Below are 21,136 nucleotides of genomic sequence, written 5' to 3'. Positions count from 1 at the left end.
AATGTATCTTCTTACAAGGTTTCCAGGAAACCAATTCACTAATAATAGTTTTGGAGGAACTACAGATAGATGACATATAATATGAAAATGTATATGTACACTCTATTCAAGTGTCTAAAGAGTCCGAGTCTCTTCATGAGTTTTAATATCTCTGGAGCAGGAACTATGTATTCCTGTATTCAGAACACCTGGTGCCCTATGCTACAAGAATAAAAACAATTTAACACAAATCCTTGAATGAAACAGGCCAACTGAATTTTCAGAGTACTTTATGAGGGGCAATAATTCCAAATTCTACCTCTGCTGCAAAGTCTCCAGAAGGAAAGTGGATTTGGTTTTGGTAGAGTAACAGTAGATCTAATATTGGTTTATTTACCTGATATTTATACTTCTGGAATCTCATGAGCATGGTAAATGAAGTATTAAAATATAATATTCTTCCTAATGAAATGCACAACCTGTATGCTTAGCATTATGACAATACTCCTCTTTGTGCTTCCCATGTCCCATATCAACAGGATTTTTTTGTTTGAGTAGTGAAAGAATTGTTTTGGGACAGATATTTGTAGAAATCTTTCTTTTCATCTTGATACTGCTTATACCAATAAACAAAATTATTTTGGACAGAGTCTGTATAAAAGTAGATCTTTGGCTGCTTCAAATCACTATCATCTAACTCATCTACAACAGGATGGTACAACTAAAAAACACTGGAACAAGCTGGAAGAACCATAAAAGCAGCAGAAGCCAGACAGATTCTGTGCCAATGATTAGAAATTGCAGTAAATGTCAACTGATGTTAAATACTGTGGTGAGTTTTTAAGTTCCTCCCTTCAGTAGAATCTTATTTAAAAAACAAACTCTGGTACAATTGAGGGAAATAACTAATGGTTATGTAAAGAAAAAATTAAATAACAATACTAAAAGCCCGATGTGGACATTTGCCATCATACTGTACAAAAGAGCAGCAAATGAAGAATTTTATTTTTCTGCAGCTAGCCTCATAAAACTACTCAGTAAATGGACTTATTAAAGCAAGGCGACATTCCACACAACTGCTGTCAGAATAAACCTATGCTGGATATTATATAATTAATCTACATGCTATTTTCAAAATGTTGTTTGCAAGACTGGCAGAAAAATTTACCTAAAGCTTTTAATTTCATAGATACGAAGGTTCTTGGCCACAGTCTTTACTAATCTTAGTTAAGTCTCCATCTCTCTTTAGACTGTGGAGTTTAGTCATGTAGGCTGACACAAACCAGAAATGCTACATAAAAGAAAATGGCCCTGCTTTTTCCTTGCCAGTCCTGTCCACATGGCCCACTCTCATGTGCCAGAACAGCCATTCATGTGGCCTGGAAGCAAACTATGATTGCAAGGCAGATATGTGTTAAAATTAACACCACCCTGAGTCCCACATTACCCACAAAAGTCGACCCAAAACAATTAACTCCTTTCAACAGCAACAGTAATTTACACTGGCTACAACTGAGAATGTTCCCAGCACAGGAGCATTTGCCAGCTGTTCCTAGCTGTGGTGCATTTGGGGCAGCCACTTCCAGGGAGATGTTCTGGATCCTCGGCTTGGCATTTTCAAAACCAAATCTGCAGCATCGTATGTAGTTTTGGGAACTCTGGCACAAGTAAGCCACTGACCTACCACAGCACACTGCAGTGGAAGGCCATCAAGACAGTCAGAGGACCAGATACCAGCACATACAAGAGGAGGCTGGAAGAAGCAGGTTTGTTCAACCTTAAGAACTCCTGGCTAAGGGGAAAATCAAATTGCTGTCTAGGGCAATTTAGTAGGTGGGTATAGAGAAGATGAAGCCAGAGTCTTCTTGAAGGTGCACAGGGATAGGGCTAGAGACAACAAGCATAAACTAGATCATGGGAAATTCCAATATTAGGACAAGTTTTTTCACCACAAGGGTGATGAAGCAGTGGAACACGTGCCCAGAGGTCACGCAGGCTCCAGCCTTAGGAGATTCAGAACTTGACTGGACAAAGCCCTGAGCAATCCATCCTAAACTGGACAGGCTTCACCAGGGTGTTGGACTAGTTGAACGTCCAGAAGTCTGTTCCTAAATTCCACAATCCTCTGATCTTCAGCAAATATAAACTGGAGAAATAACAAAAAGTATTAATTCCTTGGGGAGCAGTCTATTATTTGGACTGGGTTTTGTGCACGTAGCACAATAACATCTTAGCAAATGTTCTCAGGTACTACTGGAAGAGAAATAATAAATAATAACAGGGAAACTGTCTCAGTTTTAAGGCTAATGCATCTAAAACTACATATGATAATTTAAAATACTTTTAATTTCAAATATTTAAACACAGTAAGTCAGTTGGCTACAAATTTGGCCTGTACCTTAGAAGATTTCTTTTGAGAATGACAAAACAAGAACTCAATCTCATTAATTCTAACACATGTGAACAGTCCCCAAGAAGTAGTACAGCAGATTTAGTGTAAAAGAAATTGCAAGGTCAGGCCACAAGCCAAGCTAGTTCCAGTTGTTTCAAATTTAAAAAAATTTACATACAGGCAGGCAGAAATACTTATCGTGCTAGAATAATTAAAAACTGATTGAAATGAATTGGCCTGAAGTTATAATTTCCCTCCCAAAAGTAACATCTTTCATTTTAGACTAAATATGAGAGAATTCATAGTTTCCAGCAACTGATAAAAAGGGGTTTAGAACAAAGATGGAAATAAAATATACTGTGAATTGCTGGCAACTTCTAATGTAATGGCAGAATAGTAGCTTTCCATTACTTAAAACACAAAAGGCAAATTCAAGAGATGTTGTGAAATATTTTATTTCTAAAGGACCTGGTTTTGTTTTTACTCCTAGAGAGATGAACTATATTTTCTTAAGAAAGATTATTCTTACTATTATCTCTCTATATTAACAAGCAGTATCTTAAATGCCCTTATCTCAGACTACAGATAAAGTTTTATAAACTTAATATTCTCTGAATTTTGCAAAAGGCAACGATGTCTCTTTATTCTGGACATATTAACAAATATTTATTCCAAAAAATTATCTATCCTCTGTTAATAGACAATAACACTTATAAGGAATCAGTAGGAATGTATCTGTTTTTCTGCATTATTTTTATACATCTTACAGCTTTAACAAAATCAGTAATTAAATTGTACTGCTTTCTACTATTGAAGCTCCAATGCTAGTATTTAATTAGATCTTTGCAAGGCCTTTTTTAGATCAGAAGTCTGATACCAATTTTAAATTAGGGAGAAAGTAGTTCCCAATTTTGCATTAAAAATAGCTTGTCAAACTTAATCATTTGCTGTAACCATTCAGGAGTTTTTCTTCTCCTGAAGGGCTCCTCAGTAGTCTTTGAACAGAGTAGCAGCTGTTCTTCAAAATGTTCAGGATCAAATTGAAATTGCTGATGTGCAGTATATTTTGGTTCCTAACCTGCAGGGCTATGTAACTGCATGCACATGCTAAGAAAGAAAAACAACACATGAACTGTATTGACATTGTGGTTATGCCTAGAGCCATCTGCAGCAAGGATTCACACAAATACGTGGGAAAAAAATTGGTAAGTATTCCAAAGAGCTTGTCTGCTATAGGGTTGCCTCTTTTTCAACATTTATAGATGACTGAAAAGAACAACCATTAGTATTCACTAGGATGACACTGGATACATTTATTTTTCATTAGAAGAATTAAGGGAATGGAGAACTAGCACATTCCTGTACAAACCTCAGGGATTAGGCTGTGCTACATCTGGGAATTAACAAACTAGTCTCAACAAGTTTGATCTTTCTGGGAAAAGATAAAACTGAACTACAGGCTAAGCAGTGAAAGAGCTGATAACCTTGCAAGATTTGTTCTGACTTTTTTGTTCATGAACCACATAAAAAGAAAGTAATGTCAGACATAAAAACCCCTGTTATTGCAACAAGCAGGAGTGAAAAGAACAGCTTGTGAAGAGCCTTCTAGACAAACTAATGGTAGATAATTCACTGATAGTGTAATTTTGTTTGCTTCTCTCTAGCACGTAAATCCGTAAGAACAAACTGTGCTGTTATACCAGATACTGCATGGGATTTCATTAACTCCTAAAGCATTTAATAAAGAATTGAACATAAAGTGTTGATGTTGCATTTGATATTTGCATGTTTGAGAGCCAACATCCCATGGCTGACATTACAGCTGACATCTTTAAACTTCTTTTCTGTGACAAAGGCATTGCAGATCAAGACCCTGACCTTTAGAGCTGTAAATAACAGAAACTTCTGACTCAGCAATAATTCAGCTAAACACAAGGACCATCCCCTTTTTCTCCTCTTTGATAATACAAATACTCCACACAGTCTATGAGATGTCTTAAACTGTATGGCTGGTGTTCTGTTTGACAGCCAACATCATTTTCTGTTACAAATGTAATGTTCACATATTATTCACAAACCACATGATTTTATAATTTAAAATATTTTTTGTGAACAAGGAAGAGAGGGATATTATGGTGAAACAGTGATAAATACTTGCAAATATAAATTACTAAGAAAGGCAAACCAAGCAATAAAAAAAATCTGTGTAAATCCAAGCTTGTCTTAGAGCTCACATCTGTGTTTAAAAGAACATTTTAGAAGCAGTTGAACTGGATAGCTCTAAAGAATTCACCTTCAAACCCAAGGTGGTTTATTAACTGTTTAAAAGACTTAGTAAAGATAAAGCACTTTTTTTTTCCCCTTGAATAGCTAAAAATACCAGATAACAAAAAAAAAATATATTGCAGAAGAGGTAAAGCTGGAACATAAATAGGATTTTGGCTAGAAGGAAGAAATTTGAGACTTAGAAATACCAAGCAGAAGAGTCAATGGAGCTGGAACAGAACGACTCAGGAACGCAGTTGTAAGCAGGACATTCAATACATTTGGCCATAGAGAATAATAATTTTTAAAAATCTAAGAGAATGACCAGAGTGGATTTGAGAAAAGGTCTATCATATCCAAATGCTATTTTCTAACTATAATTGCCAGTAAATACTGAGGGAAATTTAAATAAAATAGGATAAAAATATCTTTTCTCAGGATATGTTCAGGATCACTAAAGTCTTAGGTATTCCCTGATTTAAGATGAAAATGCATATGTAGGTGGTTGAATGCATAAAGTTAAAAAAAATTAGAATTATCTTTAAGATTTGTAGAATTAACTTGTTGCTTTTAAGTGCTATGCAGAGATGTGACTGCTAACCTTTATTTAGGAATGTAAACATTTGTCTATATATTAAACTTTTCAAGTGTACTCATTACAGAAATCTGAAATTAAAGAAAATTAAAGAAAGTCATGAAAGATAACATAAAACAGATGGTATATGAACATATAACAATTACTAAAAAAATACTTTCAAACTTGTGACATAAGAAAAACAAATGCTTGATTTTTTTCCTTTTTTTCTCAGCAACAAGAAAGGAACAATGGCAATAGTTCATCTCTAAAAATCAACTCAGTACAAAACAGACACACAGAGAGAATGAAATCAAACAAAATTGAATATTACATTTGTGCTAACATAATTGATTTCATTGCAAAGTTTCAAAAGGTTTTTTCTAAAAACAAAGGTATTTATGAGCCATTGTTGTTCTCAGGATATGCTGTACACTTGGATTTATGCTCCCATGATATGGCTGGCAGGAACTCCCATATGTCTAGCATTTCCATAAATTCAGAAAAGATGAGCCTCCTCAACAGCACAGAGTATTTATGTGCCTGACCTTGCATCCAGTGATCCTAGCTATCTTCACATGGTAATTACTTTTTAAAAGAAAACAGCAGAAAAGAATACAAACTGTACCCCCAGCTCTGTAGGAAACGGAGGATGAGTGAGCAGGGATCTATTATAATTATACACCTGTATTTCTTGTTCTCTACATAGAAGTAATTTTCTTTTCTCCATGTGGTGGTAATAATAATACCCCTGGATCCAGCAAGCTACACTTCTAAAGAATGCCTCTTTCAAGACTGTCCCCTAGCAATAAAATACAACAAAAGGAAAATTCTAACATGTGTGATGCAAAGAGAGAAAAGTCAGGAATCAACAAGTAAAGAAAAACAAAATTTTGTTTCTAACATATGGGGATAAGTATTTGCAGGGGGGGAAAAATTAACAAGTGGCAGTATGACAAAAGAAAACAAGGGATGATATTTACTTAATAGTGGGAGAGTATAGATTTTCTCAGCCCAAAATGTGAGCCATTGCACCATTCAGCCAATCCAGAGGCATAGTCCAAGCATAAGAGCTTTCTGACAGCATTAAGAAAACATGATACTGATGTTCTGAGAGTCCCCTGAACAAGAATTAATACTTTGCCTTAGCATTCTCTTCATCACATAGAATTCAATTCTGATATATGTTGGGCATTGTCTGAGCCACAGCTTGAATCACTGTCTGTTATCCTGGAAACTCTGGCTTCCAGAGACCTGAAGAGCCATAGCATCTCCCACCTTGCTATTTTGCTAGTTCTTGAATTCTCTGGAGTATGTGAACTTGGCAGAACCATCATAAAACATCCCAGAATAAAATTTATATGTCCTTTTGGGTTAATTAGGCTGACCCTTAAATGCTAGAAGACTCATGGACTGAGAACTTCTGATATAGTTTGTGATGGGGTTTAACAGAAATTTCAAAAGAGGATAACTGAGTCTTCAAAAATTTACACTGACAGACATTGTCATCAGACAAAAAACACTACAAGTAAGCAGGGCCATGCTCTCTCTTAGCTCTTCCCTCTCCACTCCACCCAAGGGATTATGTTCATTGCAGAAATCATGTTTCTTAGAGATAACTTTAATTCTGACCAAGGCATGGTTTCTATCCAATAGGTTACTTCTCCCACATTCCTGTTTACATAAGGAGAGGGTGAGGGGAAGGAACACAGCATGCCTAATGCTAATAAGTAGCAAATTTAAACAAAAATCTTATGAGATGAGGTTAATTTGTCTCTTGTGACAAAACCAATTTCCTTTGGGAGAAAAACCACTTGAATTAGAAAAGAGAGGAAAAGGAGGGGGGAAAAAATAGAAAAAAGCAAAATATACAGTTGAAGGCCAGAGAAGATTCATGGAAAATAGATCTGACAGGAAGAGGCATATGAAGCTACTATTTACCATCAAGTGCAGCAAGCATGCATCACCTCCTGGCAACAGAGTTTAAAAATGTCAGAACACTATGGTTAATGCATTTCTGCTAATCATATCAAGGGATCACAGAACAAGGACAAGGAACTATTTTAATATTTACCACTCAGTGATAACATTTAACAAGTGTCCTTTTACGGATGCATTTTGCTGATCTACTTGTAAGGAAGACTGGACCCAATTTTCCTGCTGCAAACGGCTAATTTAATTTCAAGTGCAAGAGAAACTTATTTTAGAATACTCCTCTTTGTTGGTTAGGTCAGGCAAGGGGAGCATGGCTCAATTTTCCTGTCCCCTGCGCTGTATTTCTGAGAAGATTATCCTGAAATTTTCCTGCTTAAGACTCCTTCTTTAACGTGACATATGACCATTACCTCAGTTTCATTGCAGCAGAAGATATCAGAATAGGTATAAAACTGTGGATCTAGGTCAGCAAGGGCTGGAGCTGGATTAAACAAAGTCTTTACTGGAAAAGAAACAAAGAAAAAGAAAATCTAAATCTGGAGTGTTTCAGATTTGTAAACCGTCATTTGAAAGACCATTGCCTTTCAATCATAGACCCCAATATTTATTATTAACACAAAAATTACTCTCAGTTTCTGCATCCTCCTCTTATACAAATGCTAAAAGTTTTGTTTATTATATTAAAGTTCCATTTGAATTCATGTGCAGTCACCTGTCATGATGGGAACATGACAGAAGAGTAACAAAAATAAACCCCAATAAATTATTAAATTAAAAAAAAGGAGAAAATACTTAGACGTTAATGCAATTTGTTTAACTGATGATGCTTCTTCCATTATGTTAATAAGTTTTACAAGAACTGATTTAGTTCTAGAATTTTTCAGTGTCGTTATCTGTACATGAAGAATCACGAGTTATGGAGTAATGAAGGGCATGTCCAGACAAGGAGTTAAATATGCTTCTGAATGTGTTACCTAACTTGTTCAAAATGCCACATTATAAAACTGTAGTGGAGACAAGGCACTGCATATTTTTAGTATGCTATCTGGCAGAGCTAGACCTAAACTTAACATGTTATAGAATATATTCCTTAACCTAACTTTAAACTGCAGTAGCCTAAGGCCCCTTGTAGCAGCAGCAAAGGTTTGTCATGAGGACAGTGTAAGTGACTTACTCATTATTAACATAGGAAGTCTGCAGCCTTGGTTTTTCACTTTGCCAATTCCATGATTAATACTTGTGTCTTAAACACAAGGCCATAATTTTTAAATAAAACACACACGCTCTAACTTCAGAAATATTCCTTATAGTCAGTGACCAAATCTTCTGATCTGGATGCCTAAGTTTTCAGTCCTAAACACTTACTTAGACTGTAAGCTATAGCATGTAATAGTCAGACACCCTGAACATCTCTGAATCCCAGTTAATGCCCTAACAGACAAAGATGCACAGAGAATTCTGAAATCTGAGTACAAAGAAGTTTAAGTAAATGACACTTAGAAAGTTTGACTGTACAACTTTGTCATGCCTCTCTATTTGCCTTGTTAAAAACACAATTAAAGTGACAAAGAATTTTACTCAGAAGTCATAAAATGCCAGAATTAGGAATTCCAATGAAATCTTAATTTGGCTCCCTTAAATTATTACAATACAGTCTGTATTATAATAAACTCTTTAATTATATGATCACATACCACTGAAAAACAGCATGTGATCACATAATTAAAGACTGCAACATAATACATATGCAGCAAGAAGACAAATTAAGGTTTCACAGGCAACCTTAACTCTTGCATTTCCTATTTTCTTAACTGTAACACTATTGAAGTTTTCTTAAACATAAAACTTTAAGATATACTTTCCTAGGTAAAATAAACAAGCAGCACATACTGGAAAACAAACTGTCATGTGGTATCATACTGCCATATGCATGGGTCAGGAACAGCACTGGAAGTGCTCCAACTTGGGTTTTAAGTAATACAGACTGGTCATGAGTGCAATGTAATAAACTACTATTAGTTTTCTCCCATATTTATTATGTGCTGAGCAGGGGGAGATAGAGGAACCCTAAGATCCTCTTTTCAGGTTGTGAAGAAGAACATGACTTTTGAACAGGATAATCTGTTTGATCCTCCTGAGGAACTTATTTTCTGCTGAAATTCTTTCACAGAATCACAGAATCAAATAATGGCCTGGGTTAGATGGGCATTTCCCCTTGTCCTGACACTACATGCTTTGTAAAAAGTTTGTCTCCATCTTTCTTGTAGGCTCCATTCAGCTACCAGAAGGCTGCAATTAGGCCACCATTTTTCCAAGCTGAACAATTCCAATTCTCTCAGCCTTTTCTCACAGGAGAGGTGCTCCATCCTTCTGATCACCTTGGTGACCTGCTCTGGACGCTGTCCAACAGGTCCATGTCTCTCCTGTGCTGGGCCCCCAGAGCTGATGCAGGGTTCCAGGGGGGTCTCAGCAGAGCAGAGCAGAGGGGCAGAATCCCTCCCTGGCCCTGCTGCCCACGCTGCTCTCAATGCAGCCCAGGACACGTGTGGCTCTCTGGGCTGTGAGTGCACATTCCCAGCTCATGTCCACCCTCTCACCCAGCAGCACCCCCAAGTCCTTGTCCCAGGGCTGCTCTTGATCATCCCCCAGCCTGTGCTGATACCAGGGTTCCTCCATCTGGGTGCAGCAACTTGTACTTGGTTTTGTTAAATCTCATGAGATTCCCACAGGACTACTCCTCGAGCTTGTCACTTCTCTCTTTTTGCCAAGATCCATTCTCCTCAATGAGTTTTTATCCTTTATGCCTCCTTGCATAGGAATTATGCAATTATAACCTTTTTCACTCAACTTTCACCACATCATATCTCTTTATGGCCCACAATTCCTATTCCCACTTCCAGTGTCCACAGCCTGCTCCCTGACTCTACCTCCATCTTCCAATCTCTATTCATTAAATCCTTATCTCTGTTCCAATTTTGTTCCTTTTTCAGCTTCTCCTTTCTTTCTTCCTCTGCCACCCCCAAAAATCAAGTAAATCTCTCCTACATTTCCTTTGCCTGAAATTAACTCTCCATCATGAGCATTCCCATGTAGCTTTGTCTCTTTTGTATTGAAATTGAGCAAGTTCCTGCTCTGTGCTTTCTGGGCCTACAACAGATCCTTAACAGTATAAAAGAAGTTACCTAAAACCAGATTCAGGAATTACACTGGAAGTCATGCTGCCCAAATGGACAAGTGCTTGTATGGACAAATGCTCAGGGGAAGCTAGCTGTGAGGCTCCTAACAATTTTCTGATGTCTCTGTGAAAAATAATTATTTTCCAGAGGTCAATAATACAGTTAAAATCAGGCAGGTTTCCATACTGTTGTGAAGGCTTATCATTAAAAGAAAGTTCCCTTGCTATCAAGTCTTAAGTAAATTTTAAGGCAGCTGATATTCATAATTCAAAAGCTAGGGTAGGGTGGGAGGTATTTTCCATTGCCTGGTTTCTGTGACCACAGTGCTTTGGCAGAAATCATGAAGAGTTTAACCACAGACAAACAGCTGTTATGAAAAATTGTAGCCCAAGATTAAAAGCCTGAAGCATCTGAAAAATAGATCTGTTTCTTGCAAGTGACATAGAACCTTTAACTGAAGGTGCTTTCATATCATCTTTCATGACAGTATTAATATGCTTGCCATCATCAGCCATCTTTTATGGAGTCTGTCATTAGAGAAGTCCAAAACCAGACTTTTGGAGGCAGCAGCAGCTTCTCACCATTGCCAGCTAACAACCTTTAATTGTTCAGTCAGATTTCCTCTACAGTTTGTACCTACTTCATCTGGTTGCTCACAATCCAATCCTTCCTTCCTTCCTTCCTTCCTTCCTTCCTTCCTTCCTTCCTTCCTTCCTTCCTTCCTTCCTTCCTTCCTTCCTTCCTTCCTTCCTTCCTTCCTTCCTTCCTTCCTTCCTTCCTTCCTTCCCTCCCTCCTTCCCTCCCTTCCCTTCCTTCCTTCCTTTCCTTTCCTTCTTTTCCTTCCCTTCCATGACTGTTACAAGAATAATGAATAATCAGTGCCACAATGAGAGGATGTCATGACATGTACATGACATGATGAGATGTCCCCCTCCAGCTTACAGATCCAGATGACCTTCACTGAAGAGAAGCAAAGAGTTCTTGCCTGTGTCTCCATATTCTTTCTCTCTTTTGTTTATTTCTTTCAGTAAGAATGAAGAAAAACAAGCAAAAAACCCTCATTCAAACAGAGGTTTGAGGCATCTGGGTATGCATCTGTTTTACACAAAAATAGTCAAGTGAACATTCTAACATGAAGTACTACATAATACATGAGGGTATTGCAAGCTAAAAGAAGAGAAATTGCATTAACAATTTACTGTTGGCTACAGATAGGTTTTTACAGTGCTAAAAACTCAGCTGTTTACTTAGATTTGATGGCACATGACATTTGAACATGTGTAGCCTATTGTTTTAAAGCAGAAGCAACCAAACTTTTCTGACAGAAGAGCTGCACAATGATAACACACTGACAGCACAGAACTACAGCTGGCCCACAGTTAACTATCTTTTCTTGATATATTGTGCTGTCTACAGTTGCTAAGTGATTGCATGTCTGTTCTGTGTATCAGGTTTGAATTTTTCTCAATTGCTTTTAAAAAATCTTTTCTTCTGTCACAGGCTGGCATCTTGCCATAAGAGGGTGACAAAAGTGTGAAGCATCTTGCCAAAACTGTTCATAGAGTTAGAAATGGACAAAATAAGTCACGGGTATTGAATCACAATTCAACTAGAGTCCATTAACCACTAGATTAAAAATGCTGTTATCCATTTTCATAAAATATAATGACAAAAATATATTGCAACAGATGCACAAAAGGTCATGATGCAGAAGGTGAACTGGAGAGCCTACAATTCCAGTGTGCCATGATCTACTGGAGCTATCCTGGGCCCAGCTTCAAGAAAACAGTAAGTTCTGATCCCAGTTGCATCCCTGATCTGCTGCATAACTGACTATGCTATGAGCTGTCTCCTCCCAGTATGATCTTCTGAATAGAAGGGAAAAACATTTTTTAAATCTCATATGGATGTCTCTCTTGCATAATTATTTACTTAGTGTTCAAATAGTGTGGTAATTGTGCTTGAGTAACTGAAAGCATTACAGGCACTTAAACAACAAAAACGTTATGCTGGTAATGAAACCCCATCCTGTTCAAGTAAAATATCAGCTTTCATCTACGTATATGCTACACTGAAGGAACAATGCCCTACATTTAAAAGTACAGTACAGAAACAATTTTCTAATAATTTCACAGACCATGACTGTGTCTATGCAATGGCATCATGCCCAGTCACACAAGGATTTTGGTTAGGAAGAAAAAGCTTTTTTTTTATTTTATTTTAAGAATTGTTAACTACTATACAAAAAAACACAGCCATACCTACTGCTATGCTGGGAGAACAAGGGCATAAGTCTGGTTTTGAAGTAATTTCATTCACTTTCCTGTGTGGGGAACTGTACTGACTTGCAGTCATTATGCCTGTTCTGCTCTGGAATCATAGCAGAGTCAGGCCCATAGCTCCTGACTTACCAACATTATACTGTATTTAGTCACAGCATGAAAAAAGAAGGAAAGGCAGCAGACATATACAGGGAGATTATAAGGGTATGAATTGATTTGCTATCCAAGGTAAACATTGCAAAAATTTTTAAGCTAATTCAGTTCTCATTAGCATAGCATTAATTTGTTGGCTATTGTTTCAATTCTAAATAAAACTAATATGACAGAAACCAGAATTAACTACAGGATCTTTATTTAGAAAGCACAATAAAGAGCATTTTTCATGTAGCACAAATGAAAGAGAGAATGGCTTCTGTTAAATTACCTCCACTGGCACGTGCCATTTTCAGAGCTTCAAGAGAAACAGCAGGGGTTATTTCTAGCTGGCAAACAACAACTTTGGCTTTACAGATGACATCAGAAGCTCTCTTCAGGTCTTCAAAATTTAAAAGCAGGTTGGCTCCTGGGACTATGACAATAACATTCTGTCCTAAAGAGAAGATATTGTGGTTTTTTACTTTAACTTTGACAATAAAGTATGTAAAACAATTTCTTGCACATTTTACAATAGATTTCAGATGAGTATTTCAATTTACTTCCCAAAAATAAACATTAAATTTGAATGCGTTGCTGACAAATTCAAATACACAAATATTTCAGAGGATAATAAACAAGATTGATGTACTTATGAACTAACACTGCAAAATAAATACAATATAAATTCCTTTGGGGAAACTCATATATGGGCATTCCCCAGTCTTATTTTGGTGTCTTCTGTGAACCTTAAAGAAGAACTGCACTAATCACAGTGGAGATGGTGGATACACGCTGAGGGTGATATTTGCATCTTCCTAAAATATTCCAGTAGCATTTGGAAGAGAAAAGCATCAATGTGATTACTGAATTCATACGCCAAAAATGGCATAAAAAATTTAATGTTCACATCAGTTGGGAACAAAAAGTATTTCACACAGCTAAGAAAATTATGCATGTTCTTTAGATTTCAGAGAAGCAGGCTTGTACCATTTACCTGAGACATTTCAAGTTAGGGCTCCTAATCATCATGAAAACCAGAACCAGCTTATCACCAAAGCCCAGAAAGGTGATGCCTGTGTCTTAGGAAAGTTTTATCAGAAGTGAGTAAAGAAGGTGGGCAACAGCTTTTTCTGCTCTTAGAGGTGGCCAAAGGAATGGTCTAAACAAAGCTGTGCATGTGGAAGCATGGCAGTGTCTCAAAGCACATCTAAGATCCTTTTTATTCTTGTAGCTTGTTTTACAGTTAGGTGAGGTTCATTTATGTGGGTTCCAAATATTCTTTTGTTTTTCTTCAGACACAAATCACTTTCTTTTATTGCAATTTCTTTATTTTTTTAATCTCTATTACAACACTTAGAGACCTTCAGGCATGGGTGCCTTCAAATTAAAATTTATTATTAATCACTCAGGTATTAACTTCAATAAGTCACTTGTTCCTTGATTTACAGACTCAGCCCGCCCCCGCTGGAGATTCCTTTAAGGACTGCCAATCATTAAAGGCTACCAATTCTGTAATGAACTGAATTACTTTGCAAATAAATATTTATGCTTTTAAATACATTATTTTTGTTGAATGTGACTTCAAAGTCCTTTGACTAAGAACGTGCAAAGCTTCTTTCCCTAAATGCATTCCAAAAAGAAAGCAGGACAATGGAAAGAATAATATAGTGATCTCAGAGGGAGGGACCCAAGCTTTCCAAAGCAATTCTGCTGTCAATGGTTTGGTGCAGAACAGCTGCATATGAAAAGCAAAACCTCAGCATTTAAAAGCCAACGCCCTGCTTTTCAACAGACAATGATGGGCATCTTGGATAAAAAACAAAAGAAAACAAAACAAAAAACCTTCTGCAACACGTAAATGTTACCAAAGATATCTGAACCCTGTTGGGGAAATATTCAAAGGCAAATTGTGCCTATTTTGCCAGGCGTATATTTTGATAGCTTTAGGGTGCAGCAGTGCAAGCAGTAAAAGACAGGGAATCAGTGGAACAAGAATCTCTTTCATTTCTGCCCGGCCTCTGTGCTTCCTAGAGTCTCAGACTTTTTTCACATGTCTTGCTGCATTATCTTGCTGAACTATTTAGCTGTACTGACATGTATATTATTATCAGACTTTGGAGCTAATGGCCCAAGGCAGTAAGGGGGGCTGTTTGCTTAAACCAGCATGTACAAATCCAAGGTAGACCGTGCTACCCTGGATCACAGTCTGAAGATTTTCTTCATAATGACAAAAGGTCAGAGACTTAGAGTCTGCTTCCAAAGCTGCCAGGGAAATGCAGTACCTACTGTGCTGCAACAGTGCAGACAGACTAAACCCAAGCTGGAGGAAACCCCCCCACCCCCATTCTGTTCTTAGCTATATATACCACACTTACTGAATGATAGCAGTCACCACAAACTTGCACCAGGGTGCGTGAAGGCAGAATCTGGACCCATGCACTCACAATTAATATAAAATTTTGTATTAACAGCAACCATTTAGTTGAAAGAAATTATTTCTTGCCAGGGAAATCAGATGGGAATTCAGCATCAGGGACAACAGAGTTAAAGACAGATGGCAAAGAGGGGTGAGATTCATCTTGTCCAACATGAAATAATTTTTTAAGTTAAAAAAAATCCTACACACCAGAAAACTCTAAGAAAACTCATTTCTAAAAATTGTTTTTCTATGTTCCTTCAACAAGGAGAAGAGACAAATTTTGTCAGAGTTTTGTTTTTTTTTTTAGTTTTACATATTTTAGATATCTGTTTGAGGAGGAGACAAACTATTACCCAGAAAAGTCTATGCACCTCTGTTAACCCTGTGTGAAGCCTTAAACTGTAGACCTAACTTCTAAAACTACTCCAGTGAGATAAAACATTACTCACACCAAGAATGAGAATAATGTATTTATTGCATTACTGTTACTTCTAAAATCTCTTTTCATAGACTAAAAATATCAGTTTTGATGGGAACATCTACATAACATGAGTTTTGCAGACATCAGCTAGAATATTAAGGGCCACTTTCACACTTGCTATAAGCTGTAACAGCTAAATGAAACAGATAAGCTTGCACAGCCTTACACCAGATGGGGACTGGATCCAGTCAGGATGAATGCTGCATACATAAAAATTGTCCTAAGTTGGGCTTCTAAAACTGCTACTGCCAGTTCTTGGAAAGATGGATAACTCAAGCTAGACCTTTTTTCACATGGGTCATGTTATAGATGACACCAGATAAGAAGTGCCAGTGGAAAAATCAAATGTCAAACCAGTAAACACCACAGTGCAATAAATATCTTTAAAACTGGATGACAAGCCTAAAAGCCATCAATAGTGCTTAGAATTAATCAAAATATCAAACAGATCAAACAGTGTAATTGTAACAATAGCTCCAGAGCTTGTGCTTAATAATTCACACAGAAGAAAATTATATTTGTGATCAAAAAATAATGTTACAAGAAAAACATGTGCTGCCAAATCACATAGTTCATGAATATGAGGGTGAGTTTGGGGTGTGTTATGGTACCATAATTTCTAGGTAACCACTTGTTAGAAATATTGAAGAGTCTTGCACATAAAACATTCAAGTTAATGAAGAAAGTCAATATGTAGAAAGTCTTTAAAATTCAGGTGACATTGGTTCATGAACCTGATGGTTCAAACCGAAGATTTCCCTCTATGGAAAGTGTAATACAAACAAGTTGGCATATGTATTCTAAGTTTGCCTTGTTTACTTAGCCTTACCTAAATATATATTTTGAATGTTTTTTTTACTAGTAGTGCTTTGGTACTGAAGGTACACTCAACTTACAAAATAATGTCTATTCACTGTTCATGAATGATTAATAACTTTATTATAAAGTCAGCACAATGCCTGTCTCAAGTGAGGGTTATCATGCAGTGGTGTGTGTAGGTGAACTTCAAGTCCTAACTTGCAATAATCAAGAGAATTTTCATCATGACTTGACAAACTCTGTTGTGCCTCCACTGAATTTTTTCTAGGAATATGAATATGAATGATGTCAGACTTGTTCAAACCTCTAGTCCAGTTAGGCCAACATAATGGCACCATCAACAGTCAGTACTAGACATGGACAAAGCTGCAATAACCTTCAGAGGTAATCATGTAAAAAATTATCCACAAAGAGTGTTTTTCCCTCATGTAGTGACATGTGTGTGTAAAAGTACAACACATCATTACTTTATGGAGCTATTGCCATCCACTATCACATTGCTAGCAGAAGGTGTGCTAAGTGACAGAGCTAGTGGCAAGAAGACAGACTGAAAGGGAAAACAAAACCTTGGGTTTGTGATGTACCTCGAAGAAAATGTGTTAAGAAAAGCAGCTGCAAGTCCCAGCTTTTATCCTTAAGAGAGAAAGTACAGTTTTGGATATACAGGATACTGGTATACTTGTGTTTAGTCAAATCAAAACTTTCTGAAAAGGCAGCAGCATAAAAGGCAACAACTGAAATGAACACAAGATCCCAGAAATATTTCTGCACAGCTTTCTGAGACCAGCCCAGAAGTCTTTGCAGCATCTCCGGGCTGCACATTTTTTCAGTGCAGTTTTATAAACTCTTTAAACATCTCTCTACCATTCTCCATTAAAACAGAGATTGAACCTCTCTGTCTTTTATTGAAACTATACTGTATTGTCCCAGAATACAATCAACTTAAAAAGTATCAAATGTGCCTGATATTTTCCAATTTTTAACACTTTGCCAATTACAATAGTGAGTGAGTTCTACCTGTGCAATTCAGTAACCAGTCAAAAACTTCCAAGCAATTCTGCAGTGCCAGTTAGACAGAGGTAACATCAGGGAAGATTTACTTCAGAGCCTCATCTGACTCTGATCTCTACAGCTATTCTTTGCTTTGCCTTCACTCATACATCACAGCATCATATACCCTCTACTTTTATATCTCCTACTTCTCCCTGTGATTTTTCTTAGCTGGTTTGAGTTGGTATTTTCCCCAAGTATCAGTACTTGTTACCGAATACAAAGAATTGGTAAGAAGGGTAGGTTAGATGTGTAACAATACAGAAATAAAAACTTGTCAATTTACAGAGATTGCTATGGTTTTTATTTGTTCCTCATCTTAACACAAAACAGCATCACCAATCCCAACTTCAAATGCTTCCCTTTCAGGTACAATTTGAACTAGCAGAAACTACTTTACATCAGTCCATTGAGTGCTGTGGTGTTTCAGCTATGCCAGCACAGCCACTGCAATAAAACATGCATGTGTAGACAAGCCCTTTGGAAACTGCTGTAAAGCCTGCTTAGGTCAAATCAGCCAGGTTTCTACAGAAAAAAAAAAGAGAAAATGTCTCTTGCAACAGCAAAGCACATAAGTACTGCTATTTTACTGCAATTTACTCAATTCAGGCGCCAGATGGTTTTTGAGAGAAGTAGCAACGAGAACCATTACCAATTCTGTGCATCTGTTTGCTTTAGAGCACAGTTCTGACCAGGTTTGCTCTTTTACTAGATTTTAAATTAAATTTGAGGCCAGTGCTAACTTAGCATATGATTTTTCAGTTACTCAGAGGCACAAACTACATGACTTTATGCATTATTCATGTCACTATGTGAATCACAAGACTGTCATATACCCTTCACACTGACACTAACATGTAAGATAGCCCACTGTGAACCTCGTGGCCCCAAATAGCCATTTCCCTTTCCTGGTGCTAATAAAGGTTTTACATCCACAAGATTGTTTTGTTCCTTATCCTTCAGAAAAATTGTTGGTGGTAAAATTTTAACAGGTCATCCTCTGTTCATTCAGGTTTAGACTGCTTTTATCTTAGCTGGCCATGCATATGAATTGGGAAATTTTAAGACTGGTTCTTATTCAACCAGTCTGGACAGCAAGCCCAGTGCAAGACATGTAATAAACAGTGAGACCCAAGAGCACTACTGGATTCCCACTGTTCCTCCTGTTTACAATGGCCATAGTGACTGTAGGCAGCATAACAAGTGTCAAGAGTTGCTGTGTAATCTACCTGCTAATCCAAACACAGAAAAGGAGGTCGAAGTTAACATGCAAGGATCCAGGTTATCCAATGTATTGGTGTTACCTTATTACTGAGTTAGAGCTGTCATGCAAGGCTTGGATTAATCTTACTTAGGGAAAATTAAATGCACATCTCCAACTAATTTGCCTAATTTTCCTGAATATTCCTGTGTAGGCTTGCCTTTAGTCACAGTTCCTTCCCAGTTTTGCTGCGTGAGTAAATAGTTATGTTTCCTTTACCATTTTGAGCTGTAGCCCAATGTACAACCATCAGGTTACATAGAAGCTTGGTAAGTTGATGTGTCAGCTAAGCTGTGGTAACTGTTCAAATGAAGCCTCTTAGCAACTCCAGAAGTGAACTAATCCAATCACACTTATTTGTTATGTTTGCATAAACATTATCAGTCTCTATATTTTGATCCAGACACACTTCTTTTAAGGGCTCTTAATAGCTTGAGGAAATAGTTTGAAAAGACATGTAGATGTGGCACTTAGATAGATGGTTCTACCATCTACAAGTGGTAGTGGGGGACTTGGCAGTGCTGGGTTAATGGTTGGACTGGACCTTAAAGGTCTTTTTCAACCTAAATGATTCTATAGTAAAACTGATGGGTAGGTCATAGTAGGAAAGGAGAGTTTTAAACTTGTAATATACTCTGTGTTCAGGACAATATAAAACTAGGTTGATCAGCTGGCTGATTAAATTATGCTTGAGGAAAAGATATAAAGTTTTCTGAGGATAGTTTAGCAGTCTTGACAAAGAATATGAAAACAAGCCAAATCTTTATTTCTTCCCCTGCAAAATAAGAATGAAGGCATGGGCTAAAAAGAAACTAACATGGAAAAAAAATGCCATTTCACTGTGTACTCATCACTGCAGATGCAACATGAAATCAAGACTTGTGGTAAAATTAGAAGATCAACAGAAATATTTCTACTTATACTGAGGACAAGTCCTTTTCCTGATTGAGAGCATAATGACTCACTTGGTGTCCTCAGGAGGCAAACCTTTCCCTCACAGGACTAGAGGAAATGGCCTCAAGTTATACCAGGGGAGACTTAGATTGAATATTAGGAAAAATTTCTTCACTAAAAGGGTTGCCAAGCACTGGAATAGGATCCACAGGGAAGTGGCTGAGCTATCAACCCTAGAGCTATTGAAAGACGTGTAGATGTGGCACTCAGGTAGATGGTTTAGGGTAGACTTGGCACTGCTGGGTTAATGGTTGGACTCCATAATCTTAAAAGGTCTTTTCCAACCTAAATGATTCTACAATAAAAGTGCTGGGTAATTTGTAGCGGAAAAGGAGAGCTTTAACATTCTAATACACTGCACGTTCAGGAATGTAAAACTAGATAGCTCAGCTGGCTAAATGAAATATGGCTATCCCACTGCTAATTTAAGCATCTGATTCTGCTGCTTTTAGGCACTTAATTCTACATTGCTTGCAATAAATAGAAGTGCAATGAAGTGTGAATAAAATATTGAAGAAAAAAAAATGTAGAAAAAAAAAATTAACAAAAAAAAAATTAACAGTGACAAGGCAAAGGTTTCTTTTATGGCTGTAAAGGCAGAACAAAGAGGACAAGTCAGAGCAGAAATACGTACCTTCACTGTTGACAATTATTGAAGCAGTTCCAGTAGCAGCATCTGTAGCTTGACCTACAAATGCTAAGAAAGGGAAAAGTTAGAGCATGCACTAGTTCAATACATTACTTTCAACCAATAGCATGTGACGCAGTTTAATTGAATTAAATCTAAAATGAACCCATAACCTCCAGCAATTTAAAAATGCTAATTACTCTTTCATGTGCAACAATGCCAGAGAAGCTAACAACAACAAAAAGTGTTAATTTACACCCACAAAACGAAATACGAGTCCAACATTCTTTAATTTGGCTACATCTCTGCATTAGAGAAAGCATGTTATTTATACAGCCTTCTCAAGCACTCTACTCCTGCTTGGAAATATTTCTTTTATCCAATGAAACAATAGAGTCAAGGCTAAAGAAAAACAAAAATACAAAAACAACCTAGCATCTAATTTGCATTTCAGCAGCAATATTAACTAATGCTATGAAGGAAGTGGTGGGGTTATATGTATCCTCTTTGGACTATTATTCAGAGAAATTAACATGATGTTGGCAGCACTGTCTGTTAGAAAGATTTTTCTATATTTCCTACTATAAGAACCTGTTTTCAGCTGACAGCAAATTTGTCAAATACCGACCAATGATAGGAAATTGGTAGTAGAAATCAGTAGCACTGTAGCAGAAAACTGACCAAAAAGTTGAGGGTTTCTTTTTTCTTCTCCACAAACTGTATTTGAGAAAAATCTACTATTCCATTTGAGACAAATTCTGGTGACCTTTTATTTAAGGGGCTCTG

General features: G+C 37.0%; 1 protein-coding gene across 1 annotated transcript in view; it reads right to left on the bottom strand.

Moving 5' to 3' along the window:
* RBKS (ribokinase) overlaps window positions 1-21,136 on the bottom strand; it is a 71,889-nt gene that overhangs the window by 23,809 nt on the left and 26,944 nt on the right. Inside the window, exons 4-6 of the mRNA XM_021552282.3 lie at window positions 20,357-20,419; window positions 13,028-13,192; window positions 7,556-7,647 (exon numbers count right to left, since the gene is read on the bottom strand). Coding sequence (XP_021407957.2) covers window positions 7,556-7,647; window positions 13,028-13,192; window positions 20,357-20,419 — 320 coding nt within the window. The remainder of the gene's footprint in view (window positions 1-7,555; window positions 7,648-13,027; window positions 13,193-20,356; window positions 20,420-21,136) is intronic.

The sequence above is a fragment of the Lonchura striata genome, chromosome 3 (assembly GCF_050655825.1).
Source record: "Lonchura striata isolate lonStrDom1 chromosome 3, ASM5065582v1, whole genome shotgun sequence".
Classification (NCBI taxonomy): Eukaryota; Metazoa; Chordata; class Aves; order Passeriformes; family Estrildidae; genus Lonchura; species Lonchura striata.
This window is presented reverse-complemented; position numbering and strand designations above follow the sequence as displayed.